The following is a 21,806-nucleotide window of genomic DNA, read 5'->3' on the forward strand; positions in this document are numbered from 1 at the left end:
TGAACTGTTTCTGTGCCTTTAGAAGGAGATTCCAGGCCAAAGACCAGTCTTTTCACTCTTATAGTTATGACAACCACACACTATACATTCTCAAGCTTCAGTTACTCAGGCTCCCCATGTTATATTTGATATTCCCAGATGAGGCTGCACAGGCCATGGTCACCTCCAAGAGTCTAAGACCATGTGAGTTATACAGTGAACTGAGAGGTGCAGACCTGGCTCCAGCTTCTCCTTATGTCCCTGTGTCCTCTCTCTAGGGTGTATCCCCCATTAATGACAGGAGTAGAGGTGGTCCACAGGAGAGAGGGTTGTGAATACTTTGCTAACTGCAGGCCAGCCAGCCTGCCAGGGGCTGTCTTGTGAAAATGAGATAGAACCTTTAAAATGGAGCTTCAGAGCCAAATGGGAGTCAGATTGTAGTGGATGCTGAAGCTGCCTGGAATGTGAGCTGTCCACACCTACACTCAGGTACAACTGCATGGTTCCAGATGCATGCACAGCTGGAAGACTTGGAGTCCCTGTGTTAGGGACACTTGCCTTTCCTATCCACAGTTTTGTTTGTTTTCTAAGTCAGGTAGCTCCTCTTTTGTCAGCATGCAGGCTCCCTTCTTTCCTGCCTTCCCTGGACACTACTGCAGAGTTCTCCCTGCAGAGATAGTTCCTAAGACCTTTTTCTGAGTGTAGGGGTGCACAGCATAGCCTCCTTGTGGCTTAGAAGAGAGGCAAGTATGTTCAATTTGAGCTGTGGCTTGCAGCGGCAGGAAGCCCCCGCCCTGCGGTAGGCTGGGGAGGCCGCAGGAGATCCGGACTTCCGGACCTCGTGGACGTTCACCAGTGGCACCTAGAGGGTTCCCGAGAATCCAGCGCAGGCACGGGCCAGGACAGGCAAACTGTAACTATTAGCTTGGCGACAGAGCCTGGAATAATAGGAGAGGCACATAAGCACGTTCTCACCAAACTTTAATTGTAGAGTGCTCCAGTCTGCAGTTTACTGAACACCAGTAGCGGTCAAATAGGAAGCGAGAACCACGGGTTGGCCCTTTAAGGCGCTCCGCCTCCTCTAATTTTTCTGACCCTCGTCGCCGCCCGTTGCCCCGCCTCCTCGCGCACGCGCAATCCCTCCCGCCTCCCGCGCCGCTGCCGCCTAGTCCACCAAATCGACTGGTCTCGCGCGTAGGGCTAGCCGACGCGACGCCAGAGCGCCCGGCCCCGCCGCCGCGGCCCCGGCAGGTAAGAGAGTGACCCGGTCCTGGGGGCACGAGGCGAGCGGCGGTCACGAGGGGCCTCGGGCTCCGGGATCCACAGCGCCGCACGTGTTCCGTGGGCCTCGGGCCGGGCCCGGGGCCGCGTTTGCGGCCGCGCCCCGACCCCGCCGCCCCTTGTGGCCGCCACGGCCCGCTACTTCCACTGTGTCTCCTGCTACGCCCCTAGACCTTTAGTCCTGCGAGCTTCTCGAGGCTCACACCTCAGGCTGGCGTCACAGGGAGTGGAATTCACTGTCTCTCATCGGGGGCATCCAGCCAGAATCTCGCAGGTTTCCTTGGCCACTCGGCGCCTCTCGTGCTGCCAGCACAACCCTCACCTGTGTCCTAGTGCAAGTTTCTACCTGACTAGGGCTGACTGTGGTCAAGTGGTTCCTGAGCTTTGTCTGGGCCAGCCAGGCAGTTGAGTGCACAGTGGTGTGAAGCCAAGGCTAAGTACCTAGGTATCCAGGAGCCCAGAGAGGATGGGTTGGAGCTCTTTGTTGGGTTACCTACTCCACTCATCTGAGTGACTGAACCATTCTGTCTTCCCATACTAGTGTACCGTCTTCCCATACTAGTGTACTCAGTGTCTAGGGTGGAAACCAGGACTCTGCATTTGATTGGAGGGAGACTGATGGCTGCTGCTCTTCCGTGGTCAGGCTCCCACTAGTGTAAAGCTGCCGCTGTGGCTGCCAGTTAATTACCTCCTTTGTGGGCAGTGGAGGCCAGCTCCAAACCACCTGCTGAGGATCCTGCTTAACACAGCTTCCTCCCAGAGCTGTCCTCCCCAAGTCCTGCTTTCCTGTGACCATAAAACAGAACACCTGAGTGCTCTCTGTCCTGGACTCTACCCAGTGGAATTGGAAAGTGGTGGTTTCCTTTGAGACAGTTTTCAGGTTGGTGCTAGCTCCACATTTAACTGCTTTGAATTCCTGAGCCTCCTGCATGCTGTGAGGCAGTTTGGCTAATGTTGATGTTTTGTTTTGTTTTTTGGTTGTTTGGGGCCTTGACCTCCACCCACATCCTTAGAGCTCTGCAACCTTAGAGCCAGAATTAAAGTGCGTGGTGCTCCAACCAGTGTCTTCAGAAGTTAATGTTTGGCTTCCGAAAGATCCAGCTTATAAATGGTGTGATGGGTAGGGCTGGGTGGTGGTGTGCTTATTTGCAAGGTCATCCACCTGCTGTTAGATGACTTTATATGCTAAAAGAAACTGCTTAGTTCTTAGAGACTTCCCACACAAGAGATAGATCTGCCCTGTTGTCCTTTCTTTTCACTGGAGTAGGGAGATGAGATATTCTTGAAAGGGGCTTTCTAGTCCTTTATTACTTTAAGTCTCAGCTCCTCTTGCTACCTGTATGGTTCACAAAAGTAGTCACTATGTGAACTCATGGTGCGGGGTGCCACTGTTCCTTCCTCTAGGATTGGAGACTTTGAGGCATTGTTCTCTTGGTGTCCTTTCAGCCTATCCTTACGTGGAGTCTATGTGAGGTTTCAGGTTTAATCTCAAAGCTAGACTTTACATCTTGATTGCTCTGTACATTGATGGCTGAGGAATGCCTTAGTAGTAGTTGTCTGTTAGAGAAGTACTAACTCATTTCCCAGCACGTGGTGTGCTTTTCGTCGATGCATTCAGGTGATGAGACCTCCTGTAAACTGCAGTTGCACACATGTTCAGGCTAAGTCTGTCCACCTGACTGGAATAACTACTTTCCCTCAGACCTGCAGCCTCACTCTGTTCTTCGTGCTGCTCCTCTGGAGGTTTCTGTCATCTAGGAGCAGTGGCTACTCTGCTTTATTCTTGGTAGCTCTTTCTGTAGTACTTTGTGTACTGAGTCCCTGAACTCTGTAAGCTCTAGGGATTGTAGAAGGCATTTTGCAGCCTGTGAGGTCACAGTGAACCACTGCTGAGGTGAGGCCACTGTCTTTTGTCAAATTCTTTGGATGTATTTTAGAATTTGGGTAAGTTCCCAAACTTCTGGGTTTTTTTCCTTTGTTTGTTTATTTGTTTTTTTTCTTTTGAGACAGGGTTTCTCTGTGTAACCCTGGCTGTCCTAGAACTCACTCTGTAGATCAGGCTGGCCTCGAACTCAGAAATCTGCCTGCCTCTGCCTCCCAAGTGCTGGGATTAAAGGTGTGTGCCACCACCACCTAGCAGAATCATTGTTTTTTGTTTTTGTTCTTGTGTTTGTGTTTTTCGAGACAGGGTTTCTCTGTGTAGCCCTGGCTGTCCTGGAACCCAATTCATGTTTTTTATTGGAGGTTGTCTTATGCATGTTAGGTGAACGCTCTCTTCTATGAGTTGCTGCAGCTCAGTCCCAAGAACCTTTTTGTTGTTTTGAGACAGGGTTTCTCTGTGTAACCCTAGCTGTCCTGGAATTTGTTCTGTAGACCAGGCTGGCTTCAAACTTACAGAGATCTACCTGTCTCTGCCTCCCAAGTGCTGGAATTAAAGGCATGTACCACCACAGCAGGGCAAATTTTATTTTACTTTGGTTTTCCTTCTCTGCATGTAAGTCTGTGTACCATGTGCATACAGTCCTTACAGAGGCCAGAAGAGGATGCCAGATCCTCTGAGCTGGACTCAGAGATAGTTGTGAGCCCACAAGTGGGAGTCAAACTTAGGTCCTCTGGAACAGCAATTGGCTAGCCTAATTACTGAACTATTTCTCCAACAACCTTTGTTAAAGAGAGGATTTGTTTATAGGCCCTATACTGTAGAGTACGGTTTAGCTGACAGCCTCTTCCATTGTGACTCCCCCTTCACGGTGTCCTGCCCTGTGGGCTTCAGAGCCATGGCCACGGAGGAGAAGAAGCCAGAGACAGAGGCTGCAAGAGCACAGCCCACTCCTTCCTCATCTGCCACACAGAGCAAGGTATGTCCCACTGGACCACTGCAGTCGACAGGCTGGAAAGATTCTCAGGGACATTATTTTATTAGTCCAGGCTTCTTTGCCCAGTGAGGTATCCTGCTGTGAGTTTCTGAGCACACAACAGTGGTTATACAGAGCAGCTAGGTGCCACACCAGGGAGTCCCAGACCTAAGATGGGGGTGGGGGGCTTTATCAAAAAGTACAGTTTGTTTTGAGGCAGGGTCTCCCTATAATCCTGGCTGGTGAGGAACTCAACATGTAGAACAGGCTAGTATTGAACTCATATAGATTCGCCTGCCTCTGCTCCCTCTCTCTTCTATGTGCTGGGATTAAAGACACGCACCACTATGCCAAAAACATTACAAAGTCTTGGTGTGCTAAGGTGGGGACTCTAGGGAAAGTAGGGGCTTTGAAGAGAAGTGATAGGCTCATGCTGACAGTTTAAAGGGTGACATTAGATAAGGTTGTAGTAACTTCTTGTGTATGAGTTTGGAACTAGCTAGTGCTTGATTATACTTTGGGTATCAAGTGAGTTGATCGGGTGGTGGTAGTTACCTCTGGCTAATCTGTACTGTTTCCTACAGCCCACACCAGTTAAGCCAAACTATGCCCTGAAGTTCACCCTGGCTGGCCACACAAAAGCTGTGTCCTCTGTGAAGTTCAGCCCCAATGGGGAGTGGCTGGCAAGTTCATGTGAGTATCCTTCAGTCCTTTGGCTGGTGGAGAGGCAGTCTGAGCTTTGTTGGAGGAAGGAGGATGAGGAGACTGGGCTGTGTTAGTTGTTACTGGTCTCTGGGTTGGTTAGCATTTGGCATGTTTGTATGAAACTACTGAAGTTATTGCCTGTTCATATGCTGTTGCCCCTCTGTGTGTCCACACTTAGTTCATTGAACAACCCAGGCCTTCCTTACTTACATGAATATACAGCCACAACTTCAGCTCCCTTTCATTCCTTTCAGCTGCTGATAAACTCATTAAAATTTGGGGAGCATATGACGGAAAGTTCGAGAAAACTATATCTGGTCACAAACTGGTAGGTTTCCTATTAGGTGAACTAGGTGTTGAGCAGGGTGGCTGGGTGCCCTGACTGTCCTGGGACTTATCAGGCTGGCCTTCAACTTGGAGATCTGGCTGCCTTTGCTTCCAACTCTCTAGTGCAGGGATTAAAACGTGTGGACCACTACCACTTGGCTTGTCAGAACTGTCTTTAAGTCTAGTGGGTGCAGGGTCTTCCTAAGTAGTCCAAGTTGGTCTGGAACTGCAATCCTCCTGCCTAAGAATCAGGCTTGCACTACAATACTTGGTTTCCTTATATTTTTAGTGCAAGCACAAACACTTTGAGCCTCCACAGGGGAGTGAGTCTTAAGTTTGGCAGAGCTGAAAGTAGTGGCCTTTTGCTCTGGGCCAGGTGTTTTGTGATGCTAACACTGGCTGGATTTCCTAGCAGAATGCTATATAAATTGGTAGGGCTGGTCATTTTGGATTTTGTCCCTCAAGGTGGTAACCAAGTGTGTGTGTGTTTTTTTTTTTTCCCCCCTTCCCAAGGGAATATCTGATGTAGCCTGGTCATCAGATTCTAACCTCCTTGTGTCTGCCTCTGATGATAAAACTTTGAAGATTTGGGACGTGAGTTCCGTAAGTGACACTGGTCTCCCAGGGAGTGCCCATAGTTGAGAAGAGTTGGCTGTGTGGATGGCTGGTCTTGGGTAGGTCTTCTGATTTGCTAGAAGCTTGTATCTGGGGATTTAGCCCTTGGAAGTCACAGGCCTTGGTATGCTGTGTGTGCTCTAGGGAAAGTGTCTGAAGACCCTAAAGGGCCACAGTAACTACGTCTTCTGCTGCAACTTCAACCCCCAGTCCAACCTCATCGTCTCAGGGTCTGTAAGTGCGTGGGCTTCTCCTCCAAGGGTGATGTGTACAGTGTCATATTTTGGTGTTTGGTTGGGGTAGGCAGTTTGGGTTCTGGGTCTCAGATCACACTGTTGCTGTTCCTGTTCCTGTAGAGTCACTTTAATGTCCTGTCTCACCTTTAGTTTGATGAAAGTGTGAGGATATGGGACGTGAAGACAGGGAAGTGCCTCAAAACTTTGCCTGCCCATTCGGACCCAGTCTCAGCCGTAAGTCTTGAGTGCTCAGCAGAAGTTCCTCTAGATGGGTTAACTTGATTTGCTCACATGTAGCATCCAAGTGACCAGAGGCCAAGATATCTCTTGGCCCTGTGTGCTATGGTAGGTGGTGGGTGGAGTATAGTGGGGAGCACCATGGGGTTCTTTGTGGGCTGGGAGGTAGTGACAGGGATTCTCAAGGAGGGTGTCCTTGAATTGGCTTTTTCAGAATGGGGGGTGACAGTTTGGAGAACAGGAAGCAATGAGAATTTTGAGTGAGTGTGGTAGGATCCCAGGGTTTCTATTTTTCTGATAAAACACAGTGACCAAAAGCAACTTGGAGTGTCTTAAGTTTGTGTTATTGTTGCTGTGATGAAATACCACGACCAAAAACAAATTAGGGAGGAAAGGGTTGATTTACCTTACCTTTCCAAATTGTAGTCCATCACTGAAGGAAGTCAGGGCAGGACCTCAAGCAGGGCTGAAACTTGGAAGCAAGACTGATAGAGAGTCCATAGAGGAGTGAGTGAGTGAGTGAGTGAGTGAGTGAGTGAGTGAGTGAGTGCTGCTGTCGGGCAGTGCTGGCACTCAGGAGGCAGGGGCAGGCCTGATCTACAGGGTGAGTTCTAGGACAGCCTGGGCTACACAGAGAAACCTTGTCTCTGAAAAAAGTGAGTGCTGCTTACTGGCTTGCTTTTCATGGCTTCCTCAGCCTGCTTCATATAGAACCCAGGACCACCAGCTCATTCTGCTGGGCCCTCTCCCATCAATCACTCATTTAAGAAAAACGTCCTGCAGGCTTGCCTATAGCCCAATCTTACGAAGGCATTTTCTCATTTGAGGCTTCCTCTTCTCTAATGACTCTAGCTTGTGTCAAGGTAACATAAAACTAGACAGTACAAGAAGGAAAAAGTGGTCTCTTTTTTTGAGGGTCTCTAGCCCTGACTATCCTAGAACTCAGTATGTAGGCCAGTCTGGCCTTGAACTCATAGAGATCTATCTGCCTTTGTGTCTTAGGATTTTTATTGTTGTGAAGAGACACCGTGACCACAGAAACTCTTATAAAGGAAAACATTTAATTGGGGCTGGCTGACAGACAGTTGAGTGGTTTAGGGCATCATCATGGTGGAAACATGGGGCATGCTGGCAGACATCATGCTGGAGAAGGAGCTGAGAATTTTACATCCAAATGAGCAAGCAGCAGAAAGAGAGTGACACAGGGCCTGGTTTGAGCTTCTGGAACCTCAGTCACCCCTCCTAAACATACTTCTCCAGCAAGGTCACACCTCCTAGTAGTGCCATTCCCTATGAGCATATGGGGGCCATTTTCATTCAAACCACCACACTCTGCCTCCTGAGTGTTGGAATTACAGGTGTGCCTCACCCCTGCTCAGTAGATACATATTCTTTATTTACATTTCAGGTCTCCCCTCCAGAAACCCCCTGCCTCTATGAGGGTGTGTGTCCCCCAACCCCTCTCCAGCCCTGGCATTCCCCTGCACTAGGGCGGGCATTGAACCTCCTCAGGACCTAGGGCCGTTCCTCCCACTGATGTCCAACAAGGCCATCCTCTGCCACATAAGTGGCTGGAGCCATGGGTCCTTCCATGTGTACTCTTTGGCTGGTGGTCCAGTCCCATGTTTGCCCCTTACCCTATTATGTCTTAGAATTTGTTTCGTATATTAAAAATAGAAATAAATGTGGACAGTTGTATTGCCTTGACCTAAGGAAGGAGCTCTAAATAACTGACAGTTGTGGTTGAGTAGCTGTTCAGGATCTGGCATGCACATGTCAACAGGAGAAAGTGACCTCTGGCTCCAGTGCTTTAGAGACAAGGCTGGCCCATCAGATCTATGATGGCAGAGTCCCTGGAACCTGATGGCTGCTTGTAAGTTTCTTTATATGCACGTGAGCCCAAGAAGCTGAAGCTGGAACATTTCTCAATCTCATCACCATACCATGCATTGAGAGTTCATTTGTTTTTTTTTGTTTGTTTGTTTGTTTGTTTGTTTTTTTTTCGAGACAGGGTTTCTCTGTGTAGTCCTGGCTGTCCTGGAACTCACTCTGTAGACCAGGCTGGCCTTGAACTCAGAAATCCGCCTGCCTCTGCCTCCCAAGTGCTGGGATTAAAGGCGTGTGCCACCACTCCACTGCCTAGCCCTGGTACTAACAGTTAAGCAGGGCTGGATTGTGACCCAATATTTGGTACATAGGAAGGGTGCTTGCCCAGCATGCACCAGTCCTTGGATTCCATCTCCGGTATTGTATAAAACACAGGCATGATGTTACAGGCTTGTAACCCCAATACTTCGGCAGAGGCAGGAAGATTAGGAGTTAGAAGCTATAGCTACATAGTAGATTCAGAATCAACCATAGCTACATGGTCCTGTCAAAAAAAAAAAAAATAAGACAAACACTTAAAACAGTAAGTTATAAGGGCCTAGAGTTACCTAAAGGACACCAGGGACTCACAGAGAAATTTGGATAGTGGCCTGAGCGTCTCCTCTGAGACACAGTTTATGGTGGTCTGGCTCTCTCAGTGCTGTGACTATATATCACTGAGCATCTAGATTGGCGGTAATTTAGATATCAGAAACTCAGGCTGATGAGTGAGCACAGAGCACCTGTGGACCAATCTCTCCTGATTTTGAGCTCTTGCTTTTTGCTGGTCAGAAAGAGAAGGCACCACCTAAGTTATATTAGCTTTGTCAGGTTGTTAGGTACTCAAAGGGGATTGTGGTGAGCTCTGTGGGCAGGATGCCCTCAGGATCCAAAGACACATACTACTGATTAGAAATCAGCTTCTCTTCCTCTAATTTGTAGGTTCATTTCAACCGTGATGGATCGTTGATCGTTTCCAGTAGCTATGATGGCCTCTGGTAAGAGAGTCTTCGTGCAGTGAATGGCTTGTTGTTCTCTTTATGGCCTGTTGTGTTGTTCCAGCTCTGTAGTGCATCAAAAAGAGGGGACATGTGCCTTCTCATATTCCAGAAGCATGTGCACCACTGGTTACAGGTCATTGACAGACCTAGTACAGAGTTCAGGGGATGAAAAGCTATGAAGGAGCTGGTGGAAATGGTGATGATAGGTGAGGCCACCCAGGGCAGAGTGAGAGCTGTGAGCTCCTTGCATTCTCTGAGTCTTCCCTTTCAGGTTGTACAAAGTGAATTAAAGGGCTGAGCCCTTGTGGTAAGTGCAGTGGTGCTGTTCACAGATCCCATGAGCTCCGGGTAAGTGAACCACCAAATCCCTTGTGTGAAAGAGTGAAGCCAGAGTGATCTGTGCTGAGCTTTCAGCAGTGGACGGCATTGTAGGCATGACTGTTAGGTAGAAGTACTTAGGGTTCTTTAGAAGACAAGGTAGAACATAGGTCACAAGAGGCAGGCTTGGGGGAACAGTGCTATGTACTTGCACTTGAAGCTTGGAGACCCCATAACTGAATATGTGTTGATGTTCTGTGTTGATAGAGAGCAGGGTAAGTAACATAGTAGGTAAGTGAAGCACACTGTTGGTGTGTGGCGGGGTGATAGGCTTGCTGAATACTCACTCAGGGCTTTGGCTTGAGGTTAAGAAGACTTTGCTTGGATGCTATTAAAATGTACCTAAAATGAAGTGTTTAGACAGGGTGGGTAAGTGACGTCTGTGCAGCAAAATTCTCAGAATCGATTTGAAGGACAGGACAGGGAAGAAGGGCCTAGAGTGAACCAAAGGAACTAGAAACTTCTGTGCCCCAGGCAGCACTGCCACCAAAAGGCAGGAAGGAGAACCTCGACATAACAGAGAAGGTGACTTAACTTAATATTTCAATGCTGCTGCAGATGGAGCTGAGCCTTGTTGCAGTTGCTCAGTTGGAGCTCTGCCACATTTGACTGCACAGGGCCGGCTGGGACTTAGTTAGCCAGTTGGCAACATTGTTTGTTTCCTGGCTACATGCAGAGATCATTGATTTATATGAATTAAACATTTCTTTTTTGGGGGTGGCATAAACTTTAGCAAAAGGGCAATTCTTTCGAAAGATAAGTCCATTAAAGTTTGTTTCAGTTGGGCTAGTCCTGTGTGTGCTGGTGTGCTCCCATTGCCATAGGCAGAGCGGCCCAAGAGACCCCAGGTAGAAGTACACTTGAAAGGAAGACAGAAAAATGGTGGAGTGGAAAGAAACAGGAAACAGTTATGTAAGATGTGTTTTGTTAAGGTAGAGCTAAAAATTAAGACTAAAGGTGAGCAAGACTAGCAGTAGAGCAAGACTAGCAGTAGAGAGGTGGGGGTGCCCTGAGTTCACAGGGGAAAGAAACAAAAACTAAAAAGTTGTTTATGTGGTCCTTTCCCCCTTGCTGCATTGAATTCTTGCCATCCTTACTTGTCACTTGGGAAGTAAAGGTGAGCATAAGTACAGCCAGTAAGCGACAGGCCAGAACAGCTTCTAAGTCTGCTCTGCCCAGCCTCTCTGGAACCTCTGGACCTGCCGTCCAGCATGAAGGGTTACGTTTGCCAGGGTTCATGGTAGCTGCTCTTCTTACCTGGAGCATGAACCAGGTAGATGATGGGAAAGATCTCTGTTAATAGTGAAGTGGTAGGGATATGAAGAAATGCTATGATAGGAGAAGGCGGGAGCCATGGAGACCAAGACTGCTGGAGTCCACAGTCTGCAGAGTTCAGGATGGAGTCAGTATCAGTCACCGAGCCTATGTGGAAAATAGATTAGATTTCAGTTCCTGAGTGTTTTGCTTATTCTACAAAATTGAATTTAAAAAGACAAAGAACAACAACAACAACAAAAAACCCCAAAAAACCCACATGGGCTGGAGAGATGGCTCAGCAGTTAAGAGCACTGACTGCTCTTCCAGAAGTCTTGAGTTCAATTCCCAACAACCACATGGTGGCTCACAACCATCTGTAGTGGGATCCGATACCCTCTTCTGGTGTGTCAGAAGGCAGCGACAATGTTCTCATATACATAAAATAAATCTTAAAAAATAAAGAAACACAGGATCCCAGTCATGGCAGCTTATGCCCGTTGTCTAGACACTTAGGGCTGAGGCATGAGGATCAAAGTAAAATAGAGCATGCATAGAAAAGTCAGTGGGCCTATGCTGAGAGGACTGAGCAGAGAGCAAGGAAGGATCAGACCCGCTGGTCCCAAGAGTGGAAGCCCTGGGGAGAAGCTGGTGTTGAGATTGTGTGTGAGTCTGCTGGTTGTTGGGAAGAGAGTCTGATTACCTCACTTTGGAGAATGGGTCAGGGCCTGGCCTGGGGGAGGCTGTAGATACAATAACTGCATGGGAGGGCAGCTTGGAAAGCAGCACAGCAAAGAGACAGTGTCCCTGTTTCTGACTGCTGAAGAAGGGTGTGGGTGGTCAGTAAAAGTCACAGACCGTGTAGCTGGAACCATGTCCTCAGGGATAGTAGTTTCTGAACACGTTCCCTTACAAACCTACAGGGATATCCAGTAAATGGTACAGGCATCATTTTGTAACAATTTCATCCACCTAACAGCACACTGGCAATTGATGACTCTTAAATATATAGAGAGGACAGGCATCCTTTGTTTGCTTGTTTGACACAGGGTTTCTCTGTGTAACAGAGCTTTGTCTGTCCTAAAACTCACTTACTAGACCAGGGCTGGCCTCATATTTACATAGATCCACCTCTGATGCTTGGATTAAAGATGTGCCCACTACTTACTGCTCAGCTTTTTTGTTGTTTGCTGTGCTGCCTGCCCGCCCCCACCCCCATACACATATACACAGGGTTTCTCTGTGTCCTTTTGCTGTCCTTGAACTTCCTCTGTAGACCAGGCTGGCCTTGAATTTGTCTGTTTCTGTCTCCTGAGTGCTAGGATTAAAGGGGTGCACCGTTACCATTTTTAAAGTTTTATTTATTTTATGTATGTGAGTACACTATCACTCTCTTCAGACACACTGGAAGAGGGAATCGGATTCCTTTACAGGTGGTTCTGAGGTACCGTGTTGTTACTGGGAATCAAACTCAGGACCTCTGGTAAAGTTGCCAGTGCTCTTAACCGCTGAGCCATCTCTCCAGCCCTAACTTTTATCTTTAGAGACAGGGTCTCTACAATCCTAACTGGAGGACAGGTGTCCTCAGGTGAAGTCCACCCTTGTGTGCACATGGTGTTCTCACTCAGTCTCTAGAGACAGAGTAATTGTTAAAGCTGTGGGTGAAGGCTGAAGTGCAGAAGTATGGGAATTGGGAGAAATGCCCCCCAGAACTCAGTGGGCTAGGTGATGGCGCTCACCAGCAATTGACTTTCTCATATTGTTATCTTCTTGCTTGACAGCCGAATCTGGGACACTGCCTCTGGCCAATGTCTGAAGACGCTCATTGGTGAGTGCTCTGTTTTGTAGGGGATTGTGGAGGTGGGTGTCTGCCTTGTCCTGGTGGGCCTTCTAGAGTATGTGTTTTCAGAAAGTCGTGTTTTCAGAAAGTCATCTTTTCCTTCTGGCCTGGGCTCCATTACTCTGCAGGACTCATAGCACCTTTCTTCCTGACTAATAAAGCTACCCATGGAACTTGTCCCCTTTCTCTCGTGCTCATGGGGTTGGTCCTTGACTTGTTTTGCATTGTTGAGTAGTGTCTGTAGCTCTTTGGGGCCCTGCAGCCTCTATCTGTGTTCATCTGCTTTAGCCTGCTGGTGGTCCCTTCCTTCCTTCCTGGAGTTGGGGATACATGTTCACTACTAGTGTGTACTGCAAGAAGGGCAGGATGGGTCTGGGCTCACAGGTGAGTGGGCAGTGGGGTTGGGAGGGTGTTTCTTGGCTATGCTGGAGTTCAGAACTTCCGATGACCTTCTTCTTTATCAGTTTGACTTCCTGGGGTAGATAGGCCATTGTGGTAAGTTGCTGCCTCCTTAAACTATTAGGGAAACCAGTGTAACTATTCTGGCCTGCCAGGTTGCTAGGATAGAATGCCAGAGTTAGCAGAGAAGACAGTTGTAGTTTAGGTGGCCAGGCAACATGGCGTGGGTATGGTGACTTCTGATATCACTCTAGTCTGCAGATGGCATGTATACCCTCGTGTTTCTCTGTGCCCAACTCTTTTTTTTTTTTTATTAGATATTTTCTTTATTTACATGTAAATTTCTCCTTTCCCAGTTTCCTCTCCAAAAAACAAAGAAACAAACAAAAACAAACCCCTGTTGCCTCCCCCTTCCCCATGCCTGCCACCCCACCCTCTCCCACTTATTGGCCCTGGCATTCCCCTACACTGGTGTACAGAACCTTCACAGGGCCAAGGTCCTCTCCTCCTGTTGATGTTTGAATTTGCAATCCTCTACTATACACATGATGCCAGAGCAATCAGACCCCTCCATGAGCAGTCCTTTGTTGGTAGTTGAGACCCTGGGAGCTCTGAGGGTACTAGTGAGTTCATATTGTTGTTCGTCCTAAGGGGCTGCAAACCCCTCAGCTCCATAGGTCCTTTCTCTAACTCCTTCACTGGGGACCCTGTACTCAGTTCAATAGATGTCTGTGAGCCTCTACTGTGCCCAACTCTTAACGACATGCTCACATTTAACACCCCCGCCCCTCCCCCTCAACCATCACCTGTGTGATGTTTTCTCCAAAACAGCCACTTACTATAGCTGTGGGTGGATAGTCTTCATAAGTTTGGGGACACAGTCACTGGGATAATGGCTTTTAAGCTTTTCTTGCTGTGTGTCCACTCTTCGGGCTTACTGATTTTTCAGAGCAGTCACAGATGTCAGGTAGTAATGTTGTCCTGTCTTTACCACCCCCCTTCCCAATCTTCTCTTCCAGGTACCTCTCTGGTGCTAAGTTATGCAGCAGCTATTCCAACACACCCCTAGTGCTTGTGTTATCAACACTTGTGAACATCTGCTACTCTGTGTCATCCTTAGTTCACAGGATAGCATCTTAGCTACAGAGGTCAGCTAGCTAGAAAGCTGCATAGCAAATGTAGTCACCCCTTAGCATCTGGGAGAGGGTTCTAAGACTTTGCATTGATCCAAGTCCCCCAATGCTCAGGTCCCTTCTGTGAGATGGTACAGTGTGTGCATGGGATTTCTATACTTTGTACTGTGGTTTAAGTCTTGGGGTGCTTTAAAACACTGGGTCTACAGATGTACCATGCCAGGAGGTAGTGGTTGCTGTTGGAATGATGTGCAGATACACATCCAGTTTAGATGCAGCCATCACAGGCAGCTCCAAGAGGTTGCCACAGGGTGGGGAATGCTAGAGTTGGTCATACTTACTTCAGTTAAGCAATTGTTGGCCTACAGAACAGTAAAATTCAGTTTCTTTGGTTTTGTGGTGACCTCCCCCCAATACCCCCTTCTTCCCCTCCAAACATACAGGATTTCTCTGTGTAGCCATGGTTGGGATGGAGCTCATTTTGTAGGCCAGACTTGTCTTGAACTCACAGAGTTCTAGAGTGCTGGGATTAAAGATTGCAATAACAGGCCCAGCAAAATCTGTGCTTTCTCTGTTTTTTTTTTATTGGTCTGTGTGTGACCCCCAGTATACACATATACATGTGCTTGTGCATATTTCTCCCTGTGTCACAGCACATGCGTGGAGGTCAGAGAAAGCTTTTTGGAGTTAGAGTCTTCTCTTGTGGGGCTGTCAAGTCTGTGCAGCGAGTGTATGAGTCGTCTCTACAGCCCTGGGTTTTGAAACTTGGAGGTGCTTTGTTTTCTATCTTTGTTGACTAAGCTCTGGTCTAAGAAGGGCAACCAGGTGCATGGGCAGGATTTAGATTTGGACAGGCAATGCTCAGTAAGGCCTAGATTGAGGTAGGCAGGCTTATTTGGCCCAAGGTCGATTTCTCTTCTCATCTTCAGGTTTGGACAGTAAGGTTTAGACATTTCTTTTGCAGGGGGTGGGGGGCTGTTGAGACAGATTTTCCTTCTTTTTTGTTTTTTTCAAGACAGGGTTTCTCTGTAACCCTGGCTGTCTGGGAACTCACTCTGTAGACCAGGCTGACCTCGAACTCAGAAATCCACCTGCCTCTGCCTCCCAAGTGTTGGGATTAAAGGCGTGTGCCACCACCGCCCTCCGAGACAGATTTTCTTTATATTCCTGCCTGTCTTGGTACTCACTCTGTAGGCTATGGCTGCCTCAAACTCTGAGATTTGCCTCGACTCTGCACCCCAGAATGCTGGGTGGGATTAAAGGTGTGGCACAGGTTAGTGATTTTGGCAGGCGTCTGTTTCAGAGGTGGCCTGGGAAGGCACACAGGTGTTGCTCCATGTCAGCTGAATTAATAGCCTTATGTAGCCTAGCTGGCCTTACTCTCTCGTGTCCCTTTCAGTGTTTGTGACCAGTCACGAGAAACGGAGCCCCCTGCAAACCCCCCGTGGTAATGTGTGTCAGGATACACCAGCCTTTTGTATGCACACTTTTAAGGCCTAGTATGCTTCCTTGGCTGGCCAGGCAGGCCTACCTCAGGATATGTTCCTTTTACCCAGGCAGCTTCCTCACCCCACCCCACCCCACCCCCGCCCCCCAGGGGCCCACTGTGCAGAAGGATATGACTTTGTTGTGCCCTGGAAAGCAACTTTTATGTGGGCAATTTGTTGGAGGCCTGACTCCTCAGCAGTGCAACACCCCAGCCTCGACCCCGCCTGCCAACTGCTGAGGCTGTAGTCACAACCTTGTGTTCAGGAGGCAGAGGCAGGGCTGTCAGGACAGGAGAACTGCTTGACTGAAGAATGAGAAGGAGGGTCTCTAAGACCATTCTAGGTCAGGCAGCTTTCTTCAGGGGATCAGTTGTTCAGCATTGCTGGAGAGCTTTGGGCCTCCTTCCGTATGTGGTGGAGGCTTGTATTGGCAGGGCACTGGGTGAAGTTATAAGAAGGTGAACGGCCTGGAAAGGTGATGGGATGTCAAAGCTCTCTGGTGTTTTTGTAGAGTGATGGTGGCAGGGCCCCCACACAATCAACATGGGAGCTGACTTGCATCTTGACTCTGACAAGGCTCAGCCTGTTTTTCTTTGTAGATGATGACAATCCTCCAGTGTCCTTCGTGAAGTTCTCTCCAAATGGCAAATACATCCTGGCTGCAACTTTGGACAAGTGAGTGCTTCAGTTCCCTGAGGAGTGAGCTCACAGCCTTTGTTGGTGGGGTTCCTCTCCTGTCTGTCTTCTCCCAGTTGTCCAGTTGAACTCTTTTACATTTGCCTTAGAGTTTGTTCCTGTGTTGTGGGCTGAGGGGTTGAAGAAAGGACTGTCTACTCTAGCTAGTTTTAGTATGAGAAGGATTTGAGGCCTAGTCTGTTCCTGCCAGTTCCCGGTCTCTGAGCATCTTCATGTAGCAGAATCTCATTGCCATATATGATGACTCCCACTTAGGTGCTCAATTAAGCCGGCACACACTGTACAAGGTCTCCAGTGAACCATGCCTAGTTGGCTCTTGAGAGCTGCCTGATTGGCATTATCCTGGTTAGCCTTCCACTTTTCCCCAAGGTCGCCATGAGTCTCTTCCTGTGGCATCTGCATTGGATGTTTTTGGAGCCAACATAGTTTTTCACATTCTGCTTCTGGCTAACTGCTAGTTTTGGGAAGACAGCCAGCAATCTGTTTCTTCAGTCTGTCTGAGCTACAAGTACTAGGGTCCTGTGTTTGCTCTTGTGTGTCACACGGAGTGGCTGAGCTTGGTGACCTAGAGGATCTTCTGTCCTGACCGACACATATGGTTATTGGAATATGGTGGCATCAGGGGAGGCAGGGCGTGCCAACGATGGCCTGCCCCTCACTCCCACTCTCTGTCTTTCAGCACACTGAAGCTCTGGGACTACAGCAAGGGGAAGGTGAGCTTCAGGCATGTGGCTAGTCTGGCCTGCATGCCAGTCCCAGGTAACAGGTTGAGGGTGGTATAGATGACCCATGAGTTGCAGCAGGAGGGACTCAGCCATCCTTTTTTGATGAGCAAGTATGGTACAACTCCCTTTAAAGACATATTTTATGAATGACCATTCCTAGGTCAAAGTCTGGGCCTTGTGTATGTCTAGAATATTTTCAGAATATGTTCATTCAGTGGTCAGATGTGTATACATCTGAAATTTGGAATCCTCTGGAATGAAAGCTAACCACAGGTGCTAACAATGCCCACTTACCTTTTCAGTGCCTGAAGACATACACTGGCCACAAGAATGAGAAGTACTGCATATTTGCCAACTTCTCTGTCACAGGTGGGAAGGTGAGTTTCCACTGATTTGCTGTTACCCTGCTAGCTCTCTAAGAGGCCACCCACCACAGGTGGCCTTTTGTCTTTATGAAGCATCCCTAAGCCTATGGAACAAACCACACAACCCACACTTGTCGTTTTGGATGGAGCTGTGGTGTCTTGCACTTGGATATGGTTGAGGATCTAAGAGCAGGTGGTGACTGGATAGATCCACAGATGAGGGTGGCATGGGAGGCATTTAGTGTGCCCCCAAATTGGGGGGAATAGGTGTTAGAGTGATACCAGCCAGCTTGCCTGTGCTACCTATTCAGCATATAACCTGATGCCTTTCTTGCCTGTCCTCACTGGCTGCCTGTTCGCTGCTGCAGTGGATTGTGTCTGGTTCTGAAGATAACCTGGTGTATATCTGGAATCTGCAGACCAAGGAGATTGTGCAGAAGTTGCAGGGTCACACAGGTAGGCAGTCATTGCAGATAGACCATGCGGGTGGGTGGGGCCACATGGGTGGGTGGGGCCAGACAGGGGAACCCCTCAGCTCCCCAAGGTGCTTGGTTGTCTCTGGGGTTTAGGGACATACAGCAGGTGTTGCTATTCTGCTCTCCCTGCCATCCCAGCCCTGCAGCCCTGAGAAGGCATATGATCAGCCTAGGAAGCTGCCAAGGGCTCTTATCTAAGGTCCTGGGCATGGTTGGCTTTTGAGTCTTAAGTCAGACTCAAGCTTCCTAGGAGTATAGCTTGTTTTCCTCACTGGAGAGACTAGGACACCATGAATATGGAGAGTGTCTAACTCACTTTTCCTGGAGGTTCAGCCTCTTTCCGAGATGCTGGTTTTCTGTCTCCTGGGCAAAGCTTAGCCTTGAGTGAGTCCAGCTCTGGAGTTAACTCATTCTAGTTCTTACCTGTCCACTTTCTGAAGTGGGGCAGGGATATCATGTGTTCCTTTGCAGCCCTAAGGAGTGGAGGGCTCTTTTTCTGAAACAGCAGTTGTCTTCAGTTGGGAATGGCTTGGTCACACTTGCTGTGGAACCTGAGCACCCAGAGAGCAAGCAGAGTTAGTGGACTTCATGCCATGTTATTAATGCCAGTATCCCTGCCCAGGTGTATGGTTACCTCATGCTCAGGTAGAACAACCTCATGAATAGTAGTATGCAAGTGGGTGTAGTCAGCCCTGAGACCACTGTAGACAGGAGTGAGGACCCTGCTGGATACCCACCAAGTGTCTTGTGCCCAACAGAGCAAGGCTAAGTGCTTGTTACTATTCCTGGCATTCTGAGCATTCCCCCAAGTCCTGTGGTGCTCCCTGTGCTCCTCAGTGCAGAGTGGCATGTGCTACTACTGCTTATCCTGGAGTAGCGCCCTGACTAACTTTGCTTTCAGATGTTGTGATTTCCACGGCTTGTCACCCGACAGAGAACATCATTGCCTCAGCAGCGTTAGAGAATGACAAAACAATCAAACTGTGGAAGAGTGACTGCTAAGTCCTGGCTCCATGGGAGACTTCAGGAAGCCACCTGGATTGGCAAGAAACACATGTGGGGCAGAGGCATGGGACCAGGCTGGGTTGACAGGCCTGGTGCACCTCCTCTCTGAAGATGTAGGGTCAGGGGAGTGCACACTACCGAGTCTTGATAGCCACTGTGATATTTCTTGCCAATTCTGTCTCTGTCTGGGGAAGTTCCTGGTCTGTTCTGTGCTCAGAGGCGACAAATTTTTAATTTTTTATTACAAGAGTGAGTTCAACTCCTCATGGGTTGTTTTTCTCTGTAATTGTTGTTTTTGGTATTGTATTGCCCAGTGCACACACTGGAACAGGACCTACAACCCTACGCCCATCCTCTGCCTCCAGCCCTGGCCTGCTTGTTCAATTTCCCTGCCTGTAATAGTACCCAATGTGCTTCCATGAGTTTCTGGAAACACAGAAAGGTTGTAAGTTGTATCCGTGTCAAGTCCCTTTGTTTTTTTTTGGAGTTCATGGGTCAACACTGACCTCTCAGTGGTTGCAGTGTCTCCTTGTCTCACTGGTATCACTCAGTAAGCTACACACACTGTAATAAAAGGTGGGTATGGACTGGGTGTGGCCCTGAGTTCTGACCAGAGTTCTTCCACACCTGGCTTTGAGAAAGCTCCCTCCCCTCCTGGCAGGAGTTGGAAAGGTCTCTGGGAGGATGGATCCTTGCTGTGCCTCTTCTTCCCATTGGCCTGTGGGCACTGAGTGTTTGGAGAGGAAGAACCTCAGTTGAGAAAGAGTGGAAGGAAGTCTTGGAAAGGCACCATGTAGTGAGATTCTGGACCTCTTTATTCTGTGAGAGGCTCAGGGTCACCCGTGCAGGAGGGAGTTCAATTTGGTGCTTCCCCCAAGCCTCCTGCCTTGGCCTCTAAACCCACCATACCTCTTAGCTCCCACCCCAAATGGATCCTCAGGTGACCAGGACTGGAAAGAGGTGATGGCCAAGCTCAGAACTGCATGGCATTTTCACAATTGCTGCTGGCAGAACCCAGGGTGACCTAACATGGAGCGGACTGCAGAAGTTCTGAGTCCACATGGGTGGGTGAGGCTGCTGAGCACAGGTGCGGGTGGAAAGGAGATTCTGGGTTTGATCTGGTTGCGGCACCTGTGAGGCCAACACTGATATGTATTGAAGCCAGGTTACCCAGATTGGTAGCTGCTCTCCTGCCTTTGCAGAGGCCTGTCCCCAGCTGTGGTCCTGCTAGCCCTCCCTCCACTTCAGTGTGAAGAATCCAAAGGGGTTGGAAAAGGAACCCCGTACATTGTCCCTTTCTTGAGGGAGATGATGTACACATGGGCCAGCAATTGAAGAAGCCATCTTAAAGAGGGTGGCTTGTCACACTGACATGGGTGTGTTGCTGGGGTCTCTGGAGGGGCAGAAAGGTCATTGCAGCTGTGGCCTGGTGTGCGGCCCCTCCTGAGGGAGCACAGTATCCCCAAGTATAGTTTATTTTTTCTACAGTTGAACTCTGTTGTAGATTTATGTAAAAATACATTCTCTTTTTAAAAATAAAGATTTTCATGCCTTGTAATTTTGTTCCATATAAGTTCTTTTTTAAAGGAATTCATTTTGTGTGCATACATTGGTTGTGTGTGTGGAGATCAGAGGACAACCTGTCATTCCCCCCTACCATGTGGGTCCTGGGAGTTCACCAGGGTTAGGCCACTTGGCTGGCACTTAATAAAGAGTTTAGCAGAACAGGCAGTGGAAGAGCACACCTTTACTTCCAGCACTCAGGAGGCAGGGTCTTAAGTTCAAGGCCAGCCCTGTCCCCAGAGCTAGTGCCAGGATTATACAAACCAAAGGGTTTTTTTTTTTTTTTTTTTTTTTTGAGACTTGGTTTCTTTGTGTAGCCCTGGCTATCCTGGAACTCACTCTGTAGACCAGGCTGGCCTTGAACTCAGAAATCTGCCTGTTTCTGCCTCCCAAGTGCTGGGGATTAAAGGCATGCACCACCACTGCCAGTGGAATTTTTTTTTTTTTAAATGTTTTAGTCAGGCAAGGTGATGCATGCCTATAATCCTAACACTAGATACTGAGAGTTCAAGACCAGCCTGGGCTGTGTAATGAGATCCAGTCTGAAAAGCAGCTTTTTTTTTTTTTAAGTGCACGTGGGTACCTGCAGCTATTCTTCGGACAGAAGAGGGCATTGGACCCCATTACAGATGGCTGTGAACCACCATGTGGTTGCTGGGAATTGAACTCCTGAAGAGCAGTCAGTGCTCTCAACTGTTAAGCCATCTCTCTAGTGCCCCTACTCTCCCCCTCCCCCCAAAAAAGTTTGCTTTTCTTTTTGGTAATGTGCATATATGTTCATGAGTGTGTAGAGTGATGCCTGATACCTTCCTTGATAGCTCCCCACCTCAGTAGCTCTCTTACTTAAACCCAAAGCTTTCCAATTTGGCTAGTCTAGCCAGACAGCATAACTCTGGGGGCCTTGCTAGTTCGGGGAGGGAAGGGAGGCTGCTGTGCCAACCCTGCATTTACACACGTAAATGCTAGGGATCCACACTGATTCTCATGTCTATGTGGCAAGTACATTATCCACTCAGCTGTCTTCCCTGCTCTCAAATCTGCCTAATTTACTTTTGATGGCGGGTTTAGTGTAAATCTCTGAAATACAGTGCCATGGATACTGTGTCAGTAGCCTTAGAATAAGTGGTTTTGGAACTGGGCACCAGCAGCTGTTCATGCAACGTTGCACTAACTGAATGGCTTTATATGGATTTCTGCTGGGTGCCTGTGTTGTTGGTGTACGCGGGCTATGACCTTTTCTGGGCAGACATGAACCAAAGTCTACTTACTAAGGCTAGAGAACTATGGTCTGACCAAAGTAACAATTCTATTAAAATCCAACTTGATTAGTATCAAACCAGCCTGCCCAACCTGAGTGACAGCCCTGGAGCTCCCTAAGCCACC

At 48.5% G+C, this 21,806-nt stretch overlaps 1 protein-coding gene across 3 annotated transcripts; it reads left to right on the forward strand.

Moving 5' to 3' along the window:
* Positions 1 to 1,093: 1,093 nt before the first annotated feature.
* Wdr5 (WD repeat domain 5) lies at positions 1,094 to 20,418 on the forward strand. Of its 3 annotated transcripts, none has more exons than XM_031369499.1 (14): positions 1,094 to 1,230; positions 3,950 to 4,118; positions 4,700 to 4,808; positions 5,075 to 5,148; positions 5,661 to 5,750; positions 5,907 to 5,996; positions 6,149 to 6,232; positions 9,044 to 9,099; positions 12,516 to 12,562; positions 16,193 to 16,268; positions 16,969 to 17,002; positions 17,317 to 17,391; positions 17,748 to 17,835; positions 18,757 to 20,418. In XM_031369499.1, exons 2-14 carry the CDS (start codon positions 4,038 to 4,040, stop codon positions 18,855 to 18,857), a joined length of 1,005 nt encoding a protein of 334 aa, XP_031225359.1. In that variant the 5' UTR covers positions 1,094 to 1,230; positions 3,950 to 4,037; the 3' UTR covers positions 18,858 to 20,418. The 3 variants fall into 3 exon arrangements, with proteins under 3 accessions (XP_031225359.1, XP_031225360.1, XP_031225361.1); XM_031369500.1 differs by having other exon boundaries at positions 1,100 to 1,230; positions 4,034 to 4,118; XM_031369501.1 differs by lacking the exon at positions 1,094 to 1,230 and adding an exon at positions 1,347 to 1,705 and having other exon boundaries at positions 4,034 to 4,118.
* The last annotated feature ends 1,388 nt before the right edge of the window (positions 20,419 to 21,806 follow it).

Source organism: Mastomys coucha, unplaced genomic scaffold (assembly GCF_008632895.1).
Source record: "Mastomys coucha isolate ucsf_1 unplaced genomic scaffold, UCSF_Mcou_1 pScaffold15, whole genome shotgun sequence".
In the NCBI taxonomy this organism is placed as follows: Eukaryota; Metazoa; Chordata; class Mammalia; order Rodentia; family Muridae; genus Mastomys; species Mastomys coucha.